Source organism: Brachyhypopomus gauderio, chromosome 3 (assembly GCF_052324685.1).
Source record: "Brachyhypopomus gauderio isolate BG-103 chromosome 3, BGAUD_0.2, whole genome shotgun sequence".
NCBI classification, from domain to species: domain Eukaryota; kingdom Metazoa; phylum Chordata; class Actinopteri; order Gymnotiformes; family Hypopomidae; genus Brachyhypopomus; species Brachyhypopomus gauderio.
Window position 1 is genome coordinate 12,404,966 of NC_135213.1, and position 15,626 is coordinate 12,420,591.

Below are 15,626 nucleotides of genomic sequence, written 5' to 3' on the forward strand. Positions count from 1 at the left end.
TTATGACGACTAGCTTTGATTTGTATGCGAGCGTCTCTGAATATGCTCAACATCTGTTCTTTTTTTTTTTCTTCTTTTACTTTTTGGCAGGGACAAGATCAGAGCAAGCCTGAGGCGGCCCCCCTGTACATCCAGAACCCATTTGAAACCAGTCTAAACGTTAGCAAAAACGTTAACGCGACGCAACTAGAGCGCTTCGTAGCACTGTGCCGCGAGAGCGCCTGGCTATTTCAGGAGGGGGAGGTGCTTAAACGGAGCGCAAGGCAATCAGCTGATCTAACCCCACCCTGGGGGTTGGCAGCCCTCCTCTTGCCTTCGGTTGCCGAGTCAGCAGGGGTGAAAGGTCGGAGGAAGAGGAAACGTGAGCCAGCAAGTGAGCGGATAAGGACACTACTCGAGTCGCTGAAGAGCAACGGTGGAGTAGGAAGTGGTAAGCAGAGCTATGCCAAACCTCGCCAGTAGGGGGCAGTACGCTTCTTGACTTTTAAGACGTCTGTGTTGAGGAACTTGAGATTCTTTCAGCTGTGGACTGTTTAACCACTCGACTGTGGTAAGTCCACTATGATGAGGAGTAGCGACACTTTGACTCTTCCATCACCGGGCCTGTTTGAACGACGCTGCAGAGCAACATCACAGAAGCACACCAGGTGTATGTTGCTCAGCCTTTCAGTAAAGTGGGTTTCTGCAGTATAAGGTGTGTCACTCATCGAGCCATTGGTTGTATGTTAGGTGCCTACAAACAGGATGCTCTTCTGTTCTGTTGGAAAGACAACAAATCATTCATTTCACACTCGTTTGTTTTGAGTTTTTTGATTCCTCCAAAAAGTCTGTACAGTATAAAGGAAATACACCACTGAATGAAGACAGTCGAGCACTGACAAACTCAAATGCAGCGAACTTCAGTGCTTAAGTACATGTACAATAAACCATTTTTAAAAATTAAATTACCCTTTCATAAAATGCTTGCTTTCTGGTCATTTGGACATGGCTTTATTTATTGCCGTGTTAAAGGGTCTTTTCAAAAGTTCCTTATTATAAAAATGTCTGGACTCTGAAAAGAATGTCTCCCTGGTGTGAGCAAAGTTGGAATCCATCCTAAACCGGAGAGACGCAGAAAACCGGAAGACCATCGGGTTTCGATTTTAGCAGTGGCAGAGCAGGATGAATGGAGACGAGGGACGTAGTGGAAAGAAACACTGGTGGAGGATGAGGAGGGTGAAAAATAGGAAGGTTTTGCCCCTTGGGAATCTGGCCTAAGCACAGTAGGGTGTTCCAAACAGCTGCTTTTCCGCTCTGCGCTTGCTGAGGTCAGAGGTCATGGAATAAAGTTGAAAATATCTGTCTATTGGAGCACTCATCAGCAGCACGGCCCCGAGGGAGAGCGGAGAGAGAGACGGTTATCCACATTAATGCCAACCGAATAATGGCCTTGAACTTGATCAGCTGGCCTGGGCGTTGAGGGAGGAGGAGGTCCCAGAGAGGGAGGGGGGGGGGGGGGTGGAGAACCCAGGCGTGAGCTGGAACCAGTGGGGAGGCGCAGGGGAGAAGACTGAGAACCCCCTAAAATGTTTTTATTTCGGTGCAACCCGATCCTGTCTAGACCACTATTGAATTCATATATAACAGAAGACATTTTCTCAAGAAATATGTGCTGGTGCTTGAATGCGGAGACACCACTGGTGGTACTCCGCCGTAAACAGAGCCTCTGAATCTCAGTATGGTTCATTGCTGGGTTGAACGATCGTTTCACATCTTGACTGGTTGAGTAATGTTACTGAGATGCGCTGGAGGATGCAGGATGGATGATCGAGACCAACCCAGTCCAATGAATTCCTAGTCCAATACTGGCTTCTGACCAGGGTTTTGGTCTCTATTCTTTTTGAGTTACTTCTTCAGAACTATTTCATAAGGAAGGCGAGGTCACCATACCAGACCAGACCTTCTTTGCCAGCCTGTATGCTGTCATGACTTTGACCCCCGGCCCTTAGGTGACCAGTTTAATAGTAGATCAGTTTCTCGCCCTCACTCACACACGTGCATTTTGGCCTGTAGTATCTCTCCAGAGCCTGAAAGTATTTGGAAAGGTGACTTGAGGGGTTTAAAGCCTCAGGGGGAGATTGAAAGTGGCTTAGGACTTTTAAAACAGGAGGTATTTGGAAGAAAAACAGCATGTAATGAAAATGGCCTCTGTTTTTCCTCCGTAGTGGTATTTCAGCCTTAGCCTTTACTTGGTGTAAACCCTTCTGTCTCTCCAGAACATCTGAAAGCTTTTCCTGCTTAAACCGAGGTTCTGCGCGTTTGACGCTTCTGTCTCAGCAGAAACAAAGACAGAATTCTTTATAAGAATACCTTGATCCATCTCTGTGTGGCTCTGGTTTCATTTTGAGTCGTTCCTTTAATGTTATTTTTACACATTCCTATCTTGAGCGGATTCTGTGCTAGTGTCAGACAGCTGGTGTATGATACGGCTTCCACCTTTTATTGTAATAGCATGATATATTTCTTTTGTCTTATCCACTCCAGCTATTCTATATACATGTACATATTGCACGTCTCCCAGAGATTCAGCATTTATCTCTGAAAACCTGCGAACGCTTCTGAGAACTCTCCTTCCATCTGGCTGAGGTGGCCAGGAGGGTATAGCCCAGTCATCTGGTATAGAAGCACACCGTGTTGTTTTAAACAGGCTTTCATTCGCTTCACACACGTGTGTATACACACACGCGCCTGTATTGTGTTGGTTTGATCAGACTGGGCCACTCTGTGCTCCAACAAGTACCGTTCTTTCAGCTGCTACCTCAGCAAGGCATAATTGGAGCTTGGCACCGCTGCTGTAGCACCACGGCGTGATGATGGGCTGGCGAGCTGGGTGTCTCCCGCGTCTCCTCACACTCACGCTCCATCTTGCGTGCACACACACACACGCACACAAAAAAACAGAAAGCCAGAGATGGCACTATGCACAAGATGGCCTCTAGGAAAACGCTCATTCACAAAGGCAGGCCTTTTTCCATTCAGAGCTACGCTGTATGCATTTACTAATGACTACTGGGAACAACCATCTGGGCCCAGATTACACACACACAATGTCACACAGGCCTTTTGTATCCCAGAAATTTTGGTGCATCATGCGGCCTGTCCTGTCGCAGGAAAAGGTTCAAGGTCAAATGTGCATGGTTCAGCTGTCTGATTAGAGCGTTTGTTTTGTTGTTTTTAAATTCCCTCTGCTTCGTCTCGCGTAGCTCAGCTCCAAGAAGGAAGACGCTTGTTTGTACGCTGCCCCGAGGTGCTGGGAGAGAGGTGTGTGTGTGTGTGTGTGTGTGTGTGTGTGTGTGTGTGTGTGTCTCTTTGGTGATGAGACTATGGTGATGGTGAAGTGGGAATGACGTAGCACAGCTCATCATTCAGGCTTCATGTGAATTCATATGAACGTGTCGGTTTTTTTTCCCCCAACGTTCAGTTCTCTTGCCGTGTCAGTGTGACTTCTCCTCCATGTCATCTCTAAAGGATTTACTCGAGAAAATGATGTTCCTTTTCAGCACGGTCTTCCTCTATTCCTGTGCAAGTTAATGTTTTCTCCCTAGAAACACCTTCAGGTTGTTTTTGTGTATGATGGACCAGTCAGAATGTCCGTCCGTGTTTTTCTTTGTCAACGTGGCTGTTTTGACGCTCCTTGGCCCGCTGCCTGTGTGGTGAAGAGCAGACGCGGGACTTCAGGACGGCTGTGTCGGGACTCGACTGTTTATGACACTTCATGGGGTTGTGGCCTCCCCAGCCTGGAAGGCGATAGTGAACAAGTAATAATAAACGGCGAACGCATTTGAATAAGTCATAATTAAACCGTATTTTGACAAGAATGGTCATGCTGTGTGTGCAACTAAAAATAAGTCAAGCTCGTGCAATAAATTATACAGAGTTTTATTTACAGAAGTCCCTCCCTATCTTCCTCTGTTTCCCTTTTGCACCCCTCCCTCCCTCTCTCTCCCGCCCTCTCTCCATCCTTATACTCTTTCACTCGTACACCCAGACAGCAGCTCAGATTGAGTCAGCTCTGAAAGATCAGCATGGGCTCTGCTCACAAGCTCATGTTTCGTTAGCAGGCGTGCGTCCATAAGTAATGACATCCTTTCCGGGAAGCATGAAGACTGGGAGCCGTCTCTGCTAGAGCCATTACACCAGCAGTTATGCTAGTAGCTCTGCACTTTTCTCATATTATTGAAAGACATGATTGTAAGATCTAATTTCACCTTTTACGCTCAGAAGCGTTTCTCTGTGAACTTTGAGAAGCATGAAGTCAGTTCCCCTGGACTTCTCCACCTGGAGTGATTATTCTCTGCAGAAGGGGGTGCAGGAACACATTTATGAGCATTTCTGTAGTATGCACAAACCTCTGGGTTTTTTTTTTTTATATTTAAAACTCTCTTTGGGAATTAAGCTTGAAACTTAGTTTGTATCTCATTCTGTGCTTCATAAGAAACTTCTTAGAAATTGGCTAAATGAATCATGCTGTTGAATTTGGAGATGACCACAGGCTCACCACACCCATCTTGGTTTCCTGTTTTTTTTTTGTTTTTCCTCAACCTCTCCAACCTCAGTGGGCATTATATCTCTCAATTCTGTCATGCTGCTACATGCAGATAAGATCATAAGTTACTCCCCTCACACCCGGTATTATTATTATATGTAGATTGCCATGTCAAGTATATAATTACAGTGTTATTTAGTTTTCGCTACACTGATTATCTTTTATGTGAAGTGCTATTTAAACTTGTTTACAGAAGTGTTGAAGTGTAACTGAAGGATTCCTTCTTCCTTCTCGGGACGTTCCCCCCTGTTTCGTTCTGTGTGCTTACATTAACTTTAATGGTAATGCGGTGTTGAGCAGTCACTGTGTTGGACTGTGAGGATGAGGAGGGTAACCATGATTCAAGCTCCTATTGTCTTGACCCATATCTTCAGTCAGTGGGGTCATGTGTATGTGGGTAGACACACACAAAGCGAGCTCTGTCATGACTGGCCTTCATCAGGGAACCTCCGCACTGGCCCACTCCGGTTGTGTAAAACACTAGCATTGTCTGGTGTTCTCTCTCTCTCTCTCTCTCTCTCGCAGCACGTTTAGAGATTCTACCGTCAGTGTTTATATCCGTTCATGTTTGCTTGCTTCTTCTGAACAGGAGCAGTCTTTGGCTGGTAGGAGACTAAACTCGCACCCGCCCAGCGGAGGATGGTGTGGCCACGTGGTACGAAGACCTCTGCAGTGTTTGACAAACAACAACAGACTGACAGGAACATGTGAAAGAGCCACTCATGGCATCAGACATCTCCGTCATGACCCTTTTCTCCTGAACCTATCTGGCATTTTACATCATATATAGTGAATACGTATAGACGGTTGTATCTCTCTGTAACGTTTCCATGGTTCCATACCTATGATTTATCAAAATCGATGGCATGTAGTAGCTTTTTGCTTGGTATGTTATCTGCTAAAAAGAGAGCGATAAGCTTGTGCCTGTCAGATGCATGGAGCTGCTGTTGTGAGCGACCTGGTCGGGTTGTGATCAGGGCCTGGTGCGAGCGCGGGCCCGCAGGACGGGAGCGATGGTGCCGCCTGACCCGCTGAACGCTCGTGAACAACGCGCTCTTTGGCACACTCCGTCTGGAGCAGGGAGATATCATCAGCGAAAGGCAACAAAGTAGGATGGGGATTAATCGCTGTGATAACTGGGGGCAGTCATGGGGGCAGTCGCTGTGATAACTGGGGGCAGTCATGGCCTGGTGGTTAGGGAACTGGTCTTGTGACCGGAGGGTCGTGGGTTCGATCCCCAGGCTTGATGCCATGACTGAGGTGCCCCTGAGCAAGGCCCTTAACCCTCAATTGCTCACTTGTATAAAAATGAGATAAAAATGTAAGTCGCTCTGGATAAGAGTGTCTGCCAAATGCCGTAAATGTAAATTTAAAAAAATTTAAAATGTAAATAACTGTGCATGCGTTTAAGTTCAAGGCAAACAGAGGGTGGAAAGATCCATCTTAATAAGCATGGGCTGAAAGTGGAGTTTCTTAAATCATGGGGTTTCTCCGTCTGTTGTGTCGTGTGATGTACAAGTAAAACGGTTGCAAAGAGCAAGTTTAGCCAGTAGCTGTGGAGAGCGGCAGAGTCTCCAATTAGAATGAGAGTCAGGCTATTCGTTTGGGTTCATTAAGTGCAACACTGCATGGAAAATCTCCTTCAGGCCAGCGTGCGTGAGCCCGGGAGTGCTGCTAGGGTTCGGCCTGCCTGTCTGTGTTACCTCCTCTGGCACCCACAGTGTTATCCTTCTTTCCTGTGAGTGTTTTAAACTGCACAGATTACCGAATTCAGCGAGCACTTCATACTGACAGCATGCGATAAACATGTCTCAAGTTTGATCAAATACAAGAGCTTGTGCTTCTGTCTGACCTCTTCAAAGGGCCACCCGTGCTGGTGACCTCTGTGAGGTCACATGGCACACTCTAAACACACAAGCTTGGGTTTAAGTTGGGTTGTGTTTTTTTTTTTTTGTTTTTTTTTCTTGGTTTGGTTTTTATTTTTCTCTGGTTCATATGGCTCTTGCCTTAAGGGCATTTTCCATTTCTAAGAGAGGTTCATTTCTCCTAAGGGATAAGCACTTTGTTTAAATGCTATATGTCCTTAAAGGCATGTGCCTAGCATTCCAGTTGGATGAATCCATTAGAAGCAACCTGAAAGTTGATGCTTAGCTTGGCGCACAAACTACAAGAACTACAAGCACAGATCTGCAGTCTGCACCACAGCACGGGCCACAGGTTTATGTGTGGGCCACATTTAAAGGTTCCCCATTTCTGGGGGCTTTTTACCAGGCTGTGCTTGGTGACTATGGGCTAATGACATTACCAAACATCTGGACTGTGGAAAAGTATTTTGCTTCAAGGCATTTATTTATAAACATGAAAAATGGTGCTGACATTTTAAAGAAGGAGTTTGTACTAGTTCAGCAGTCACTGTCCTGAGAGAACAAACACTAGGTGGTGTTTTGCATGTGCTGCTGTTGCATCCACCCACTTCTTCGTCCTGATTTTTAGCGGTAAGTCCCCTAGTTTCCTCTGGAGTGTCAGAACATTTGTAACATATTGAAATAATAATCATGAGATAGCATCATGGGACGACGGCCTGACTTTGTGCACTTTTGGGTCTGGGTTGTGCGTCGCCCTGTGCCATGGGCATCTGAATGGTTCTTCTTAGCAATCATCATCCCTGACTTGACTGACTAAAGTCACGGTTCATTACATAATTGGTTTTGCTGGTCGAGCAACACACTATTTTTAAACCGAACAAAAGCTTGGTGACTGGATGTTTGTAGACAGAACTGGGGACTGCTATAGTAGATGACCGACCAAAGAAACACTCATCCAGAGATATACTATTTGAGCTGTGTCCTCCTGCCTGTCTGTGTTTAGGTAGCTGGTGTGGATGAGAAGTTTGAGCAAGGTGTTGGCAGAGTTCCAGAAGGTTCTCCTAGACCCCACAGCTGCAGGTTGTAATTCACCTCTGGTGGGCCGTGTTGTGCTGAAGAAATGGGGCAGGGTTGTTTTCTTTTTATTAAATTGGCATTTGGAGTATTCACATCTGCACTCAGGACTCCCCAATAACCCCTCTCCCCTCCACATGAGGTGCTGCAGGGGAGAGTGGACCAATGAGCGGGTGGAGGTGGTGGAGGGGGGGTGGGGGTGCTCCACCTTTCTCTTCTACCTCACTGCTTCAGTGTCAGTGTTCTGTTATGTGTTTTATTATGATTAACAGTACACATCTCCTTTTCATCTCCTTACCTAGATCTTATATGTTGTGTAATACCTCTCTCTCTCTCTCTCCTTCTCTTTCTCCCCTCTCTCCCTCCCTCCCGACCCTGTTTACTCTATTTATCCGCCCTTTCTCGAGCCCACGCCTCATCTTTCTGCTGTTCCACTCTTTTCTCACTGTCAGAACTTTGGCTCAAGATTCCACACATGCCTTTAATTTATGAGGGCGGCAGCCCAGGAGTGCAGCTAGCTTACAGTTCAGGAATTTTCCACCCTCACCCCAATCCACACACACACACACACACACACACACACACACACACACACACACACACACACACACACACACACACACACACTGTCGCTGATGGAGGGAGGGAGAGCGAGGTGTGAACCTACCCCATTGCTCAGACACGGGCAGCAGTGGCTGTTTACTGAAGCAATATCAAATTCAGGAAGGGAAAGGGGTGATAGAACAGCTATTGAGAGAAGGAGAGAGCTTGGATGGGAGAGTGAGACAGGGTGAGTGGAGTGAGAGGAGTGACTGCGTTGAGAAGAAGGAGGACAGATGGGGAGTCTGAGGTGGTGGACGAGTGAGACTAAGCACTCCTGACGGTAATAAAGGCTTTCTGGATACATACAGCTTTCCTGGCTTGGTTCTCTCGTCTTAAAATAGCATCACAGCTTAAAATTCAAGTTGAAAATTGGAAAATTCCATTGATTGAAAAGATATGATGCGACTTATAATAAACGAGCCAGTTGAGGAAATATTTTATATATTTATAGTGCTGGTAGAATCCCCAGAGGGAGGATGATGGGAAGGCTAGTCAGACGAAAGGGTGTTGATGACAACAGGGGACTCAAACATCCAGGATCCTCCCCTCCCTTCTCCTCCCTTAAACCCCCTCTCTCCTCTCTCCTCCCTTCTACTCACTCCCCTCCCCTCCCTTCTCCTCCCTTAAACCCCCTCTCTCCTCTCTCCTCCCTTCTACTCACTCCCCTCCCCTCCCTTCTCCTCCCTCTTTCCCTCCCTTTCATATCACACTCCCCTTCACTCTTCTTCATGTCCCATAAAAACACACCCCGCTGTGTCACTCTGGGTGTGTGGATATTCACTTCGGCCACTTGACTGGAGTGCTCCCTGCCCCTGTTAGCTTTTCTGCCAGCTCCCTTTAGAGTGAACGAGCTGGTTTTGTGAAGAAAGGGAATCTTTCTCCCTCACACTTTGAAGTTGAGTGGAGAGTGTTGGAACGGGAGATGCAGAGCAGGAACCCGCAGAGCTCAGACAGTAATTACAGAAGGACTTTGATTTGCTGGATATTGTAGGCTTAACTAGGTCAGTCTGTCTGTCTGTCTCTGTCTGTCTGTCTGTCTGTCTGTCTGTCTCTCTCTCTCTCTCTCTCTCTCTCTCTCTCTCTCTCTCTCCCACTTTTTTTTGACCCCATTAGAACAGGCAGTCGTGAATAATATATTGTCTTTTTGTCAAACAACAGAATGTCACACAACATTAGAATATCAGAATATCATCAACATTCAAAGTGTTTGAAGATCTTATATAAAAAATACATCTTACAAATAAGCATATATTCAAGGATGTTCGTCACTACGGCAAAAATATTTCCCTTCTTCTCCTAATGTGACTAAAAAGATCATGTATCATCCTCCAATCATGATTGAGCAGTCCTTAATAAAGTAGACATTGAAACACATGGGACAACCCTTTGGTGCAGGTCATAATGTTGAACTCTGAACTCTACTCACCCTGAACTCTACACAGCATACACTTCTCTCAAACACACTTGCAAAGCGACCAGGGCCTGAAAAAACTTCATGACTAAGTCAACTGAGTCAACCATCTTTTGACTTTGAAAGGTCATGCTGTAAACATGCCAGTCACATTTAGTTTCATGTAATGAAGCCTCCCCCTCTATATCAGGGGTTTTATCAATGAGTTTTATATAATTCATTCAATAATAGTCTTAAAGACAATTCCCCTTAAAAGAGGGGGGAATGCTATAGGGTTAGGGTTTACCACAAACTGGTTTGTAAAACAAATTAAATACACCTTGTTTAGAAATATAACCTTAAATTCTTTTTTCATTTAATTGAATTTAGAGAATCTGATGTAAAGGTCTATGTTGACATGCAAGCAATCAGTGGGTGTCAATACCACTACACCAAATCATTCCTAGTGTTTAGATGCCCACAGGAACCTTGGGAGCTCTGTGATGACCGCATAGCATTTTTTTCTTCATTTAATTTCAAAACCAGTGAAATTGAGTAACTTCCTTCCCCACTACTGACCACAGTGAGAGAGGGAGAGACATATGGGTGTATGCCCTGGATATCTCCTCTCTCTCTCACACACACACACACTGATCTGTATGTAAAGGTCATTTGGACAGTGGTGCAAAACTATTCTTTCTGATATATTTCTATATTTTTGGTGCTTAGTTTGATTATGTCCATGCAAAATCCTGTTTGTGGTATTTCTGTTTTCCCCTTTGGCCCAGCTTGACATAAATAGTTTTTAGAGGTTCTTTGTACCAGAGCTTTTACTATTCTTCATTTGTGAGCTTCCAGACTTCTTGTTTCCAGTTCTCCATACCTGCATAATAATACACTTAAATGCTATGATATAATTTAGTCAGATTCTCCAATCTTCTTATAGCATTATACATATAATCAGCCTCTTCCCTCTGGACAACTCTAATGAGAGGGTTCAGTTACTGACACAAAATTATTCCAAAGACTGCAGTCAGTCTCCTCCCCCCCCCCCCCCCCCCCCCTCTCTCTCTCTCTCACACACACACACACACACACACACACCTTTGTTTTGAATAAAACATATCTGTGAGTTGTGGCAAGGTGACGTTGCTTGGCTATGATGTAACTGACTAAGTTATGAAAGTTAGATTTGAAGACAGAAAAGGTTAAAGGTTAACACAGAGGTAAAAAGGTCACAATGCCTTGTGACTCTCACTTTAGCTTGTGTTAAGCTTGTGAGGCCATGGGTCACATACTTCAGCAATGACATACACTTCCCACTCAACCACGACATCAAAACTGACACTTAAGAACACCTAAATAGCATCCCTTTATACTAAATAGTAAGAATAATATTTTTAAAAATTACTTTAGGAACATTTTCTAAAACAAATATTCCACGCAATATTTGTCAAAAATCTGTTTTCACAACTGGAGCATAATAATTCTTGCTTAATTACTCCAGAAATTCTCTTGCGCCATATCTAGAGGTGAAATCTAGGGCTGATTTCATCACACTGCCCAAATCTGGCTGTGTAATGAGCCTTAATCAAGGTTTAGTTTGTTATTGGTGCGGTGTGTTGAAGGCATGATGCCAGACCTGCTGCTGGTGGAATCATCTGTTCTTCAGAGACCTGATTCTCCATGACCAATCCATCATGTACGCTTCTGAAGGTGAGGCCATATGAGAAACTCAAATGAGGATTTTTTTGTATAGCTGTAGGTGGAGCATTTGTTCTGTGGCCATTTTGATTACAGTTGAAATATGAATTCAGACAAAAGACATCCCATTATCAGAAGTGATACTGGTTACATTGATGCAGTTCAAGTATTTAAGATACCTAAGAGCAAATTATAATGGATCAGGTATTTAGGGAGAAGTGTGTCTACTTTTCTAGATTACAGACATTCTTCCGACTGATCAAAATAAACCTCACCTGAGTGGCGGTGAGCTGGCGTGTGATTGGCTGTATTAGCAGGGATATGGTCTCTAGGATGGGCTTTGTTCTCTGAAGATAAGCCCCCTCATATCTCACGTCCCTCCACTTCTATCTCCTGGAATGTAGTGTACTGTTGTCTCCGTGGCATTCCCATGGCGCCACGGTGATGGAGCTCACAATTCTGTGGTCATGGGAGTCTTGAAGATGTCTGGAAACATGGCTGGAACGGCTGCAAGTCAGAAGTCACACTTTGCCACTAAGAAATTCCCAGGATTCAGAGGCTGTCTGCTGGCACTGGCGCAGTGAGCCGCAGACTGAAGCGGTGATGGGAGGTGTGACGTAGGACGGTGCTCTCTGGGAAGAGAACACATGGGGGATTACCCTGTCAGTGAGCTGACTACAGCCTTTAGAGGTTGCCATACGGAAGCTCATCACTCTCCAACCTCCAAAAAAAAACCCCTGAAAACAAAACAAAAAACCCCCCCCCCACCGTTTTCCTCTGTCTACCACTGCACAGTTGAGGTATTGTGTTGTCTGCTGCTCTGCTACATCCATTGTGCCCTGACCACGTTCCCTCCGGTGCTGTGGTCTCCATTTGCTGGAGATGCTACTGGATAGGTTCATCACAACGTTTCAGTCGCAGAACTACGACGCAGAAACACAATCACCTATCGACTCATTAACATTATGAGTTACGTAATACACATAGAATATTCCACCTTTCTCGTGATGTTTCGTGGAAAACTAGAGCGAGGAGTCCATCATGGTAGGTGGTCTGGCTGTAGATTTTATGGGACAGTAGTAAACCCAGCATGTGGATATAGAACAGTTGGCAGAGCACCTCTGGTAGTACCCTGGTAATAAGAAAGCCCACCGCTGCAGTCACACAGTGTAGACCAGCCAGACGTCAAGGCGTATGTGTGTAATAAACCCGTGTTGATTGCTACAGTAACGGCCTGGACATTTCAAGCTTGTTTACAATAAAATAAAAAATGAATTCTTTTTATTTTAAAGCACAGTGCACAAAGTTGTATTGAGCACCAGGGCAGGTGGCTAGGTGCTGACTATGGGTAGTGCTATGGATCTCTAGAGACAAGCTGGTGGATTAAAGCTATGTGCTAGTTGCTTTAGAGGTGTCTTAAAGTAGTGAAAAGGGACAGATTTATCAGGGTGTATGCAATGTTCCCTGAACCCTTTTGGCTTCTGACTTGCACTCTCATTGAAGCTTTAATGTTTGTGCATGTCAATGAAAATTTCAGTTTCAATTCATCAATTACAATCTGATGCTATTGTCATTTCAGTTGTCACGAGTTCTAAACTATTCTACTATTCTACTAAACTACTCTAAACTAGTTTCCAGAATACATAGCAGTTACATTTCTGAAATATTGTTTCACCACCCTGAGTTTACTAGACCCAGTGGGGGGTTTGTTTCCAGTGAGGAGGCATTTGTCCCTGAATGTAAGAGAATAGGATTGACTCTGGCTGAGATTAAACAAGTACAAAATTTCATCAAATGTTGCACCGCCACTGTTCATGTTGTGCAAATGCTTTCTGGTCGCTGCAGCGGCCTCAAATGCATCTGAGAAGATGTCATTATGCGCCTGGTTTGTACTTAAATGGAAGCCAAAAGAAAAAATGTCCACGAACACTCTCTACTCTTTTTCTTTTTTGTGAACAAATGAGAGCTTTTTTTCTCATGCCAAGAGGATAAAATGTCCTGTACTGGCCTTGTACTGTTTCATTCTTGTGCGCTCTCTCTCTCTCTCTCTCTTTCTCTCTCTCTCTCTCTCTCTCTCTCTCTCTCTCTCTCTCTCGTGTTTACCCTGTCTCGCCTCACCGGAGGAGCCTTCAGACCACAGACCACTGTGTTGCACTTGGACCAAGCAGGTTTTACCCCATGCCTTGCTCCCCCTCTCCAGCATGGTCAGAACAATATTCCTCTTACCCCTCCCATTACGCTTGCTAAAATAGATCCCCTACTCTTAGTTCATATTTCGTTTAAACGCTCGGTCTAAACGCTCTGCTGAATGTTCCGAAGAATGCAGTCATCTGACGATTTAAACGATCAATGTGGAAAAAAAAAACCGGAGCCATAGGGAATTGTTGGTAATGAGATCCTAAGATGTAATACTGAAGTTAGGATGATATAATTTCATGTGACAATGAATGGATTCATGGATGGATAGATTAACTCTTTTGTCATAGTGTTCTGAGAAAGGATGACTTTTACCATAAATGTAGCAGATGGCTGTGGTGAACTTCTGTGTTCTCTTCGTCATATCTCAGAATTTAAACACCCTCCTGTCTTAATCAGTATGTATCTTATGCATGTGTAATAGGTTTTGTTGTTAATTCCTCAATGTGCTTTACTGGTAATTAAGTGGCCGATGATGGTCTTAATTGAAATGCTTTAAATATATTGGATCACATGATATTTCATGAATACTTTAACAAATGACATTCAAGCTACCACATATACAGTAGTGTACATGAAACCATTATTACAAAACATCTCTCTCTCTCTCTCTCTCTCTCTCTCTCTCTCTCTCTCTCTCTCTCTCTCTCTTTCTCTCTCTTTCACACACACACAAAACACACAACACACATGCTTTCCCTGCACACACTTGCTTCACATCATGGATGCTTGGGTGTGGACCAGAGTTTGGATTACTCAGAATACACACTAACAGTAATTCTGGGAAGGGAAAACAGTAGTTCTTAGGGAGGGAAGAAAAGACCTAATATCTAAAAACAAAACGCATGACTGACTGATGCCTCAGCGGCGTGGCTCACCTCAGCGGCGTGGCTCACCTCAGCGGCGTGGCTCACCTCAGCGGCGTGGCTCACCTCAGCGGCGTGGCTCACCTCAGCGGCGTGGCTCACCCGTGTTGCGCCTGCTTCTCTCTTGTCCTCACCATCATCATTTTGAATCGAAAATTAAATGTTTTTTTTTTCTTTTACTCCCTTTGTGGCTTTCTCTCGTATCTCTTTGAATTCTACTCCAGCAGTAAAGTTTTGGGCTCAGGACACGGGCCAGAAATGGTGTGTGGTGCTGTGTTGTGCACAGTGCTGGAGTGAGCTGGAGTGGAAGGCATGAGCCACTGGAAGCGGTTGTAGGGATTAAACACTGCTATTCCAACACGCGCCATCGACCTTCCACATGTTCTGGAATTTGATCCTGGACCTGAACACACAGCTGAACTGCAGTCCTCCCAGTTGTGAACTTTTCCAAACTCTTTATTTCTCCCCGACACTCATTATTTCTCTGATATGGACTATTGAGTCATTTGTCCTGTGTGTATGTGGAGACTTTAAAATTCCAGATGGGGATTATCTTATCATTTTTCCTGTCCTCCTGAATACTTTCATCCAAACAGTCTTCCCATTGCTTCTCTCCCTCCCTTTCTCCCTCTCTCTCTCCCTCCCTCTCTCTCTCCCTCTCTCCCTTGCTCCTGTAGCCTACGGAGTTCAGAGCTAGACAAATAGAGAAAGGGAGAGAGAGGTGGCAGTGCCTGGTACTGAAGCTGTACAGAGGTGACCTCATTTATATCCAGGGTTATAGTGACTGTGTGTGTGTTCTCCAGACACTCAGAACAGTGACCTTTACTGTAAAAAGTCTGATCCTATCAGAGCAATAGAGAAACACATCTTTACTACAGTTATTACTCCCCCAATCCTGTCCCTCGTGTGTTTGTAGAAGTCATTAGTCTTTTAATAACACACACATGTGCAATTTCTTTTTGGCAACGTGTCCTTCTTTTGTATAGGTCTGTGTATTTGACTTTGCATCCTATGAAGTGTATGTACCCTGATTACTACATTTTCCTAGATTATTTAGTTTGCATGTGCGGGCGTGCCTTTGTGCATGTTTATAGCACAGTGAAAGTTTAAGCACAGACCAGATTTTGAACATCTTACAGTTCTGCATGATGTCATGAGAAAGGGGGCTGCGTCCCAAATCACTGACACAAACCTAAGGAATAATGACATCATAAACACACAAAGAACGTACTTTCTCTATAATGTTTGCACACAGCGCCTGGATAACAAACTGACTCTTATTGTTCACGAGTTATGTTGGACGAGTCCGAGTCCAGAGCCATTAGGGACGAGTTTCAAGTCAA

The 15,626-nt window shown here is 44.7% G+C and overlaps 1 protein-coding gene and 1 long non-coding RNA gene across 2 annotated transcripts in view; one reads left to right on the forward strand and one right to left on the reverse strand.

Moving 5' to 3' along the window:
• Positions 1-949, forward strand: part of mtpap (mitochondrial poly(A) polymerase) — a 10,701-nt gene extending 9,752 nt beyond the window's left edge. Inside the window, exon 9 of the mRNA XM_076999568.1 lies at positions 91-949. Within this exon, the coding sequence (XP_076855683.1) occupies positions 91-462 (372 nt within the window). The 3' untranslated portion in view covers positions 463-949. The remainder of the gene's footprint in view (positions 1-90) is intronic.
• A 2,396-nt stretch (positions 950-3,345) lies between these two features.
• LOC143509731 (uncharacterized) lies at positions 3,346-14,650 on the reverse strand. Its single transcript, XR_013129753.1, has 4 exons — positions 14,296-14,650; positions 11,497-11,853; positions 11,160-11,227; positions 3,346-3,776 (listed from the first exon to the last, which is right to left on the reverse strand). It is a non-coding gene; the product is annotated as an uncharacterized LOC143509731 (long non-coding RNA).
• Between the last annotated feature and the right edge of the window lie 976 nt (positions 14,651-15,626).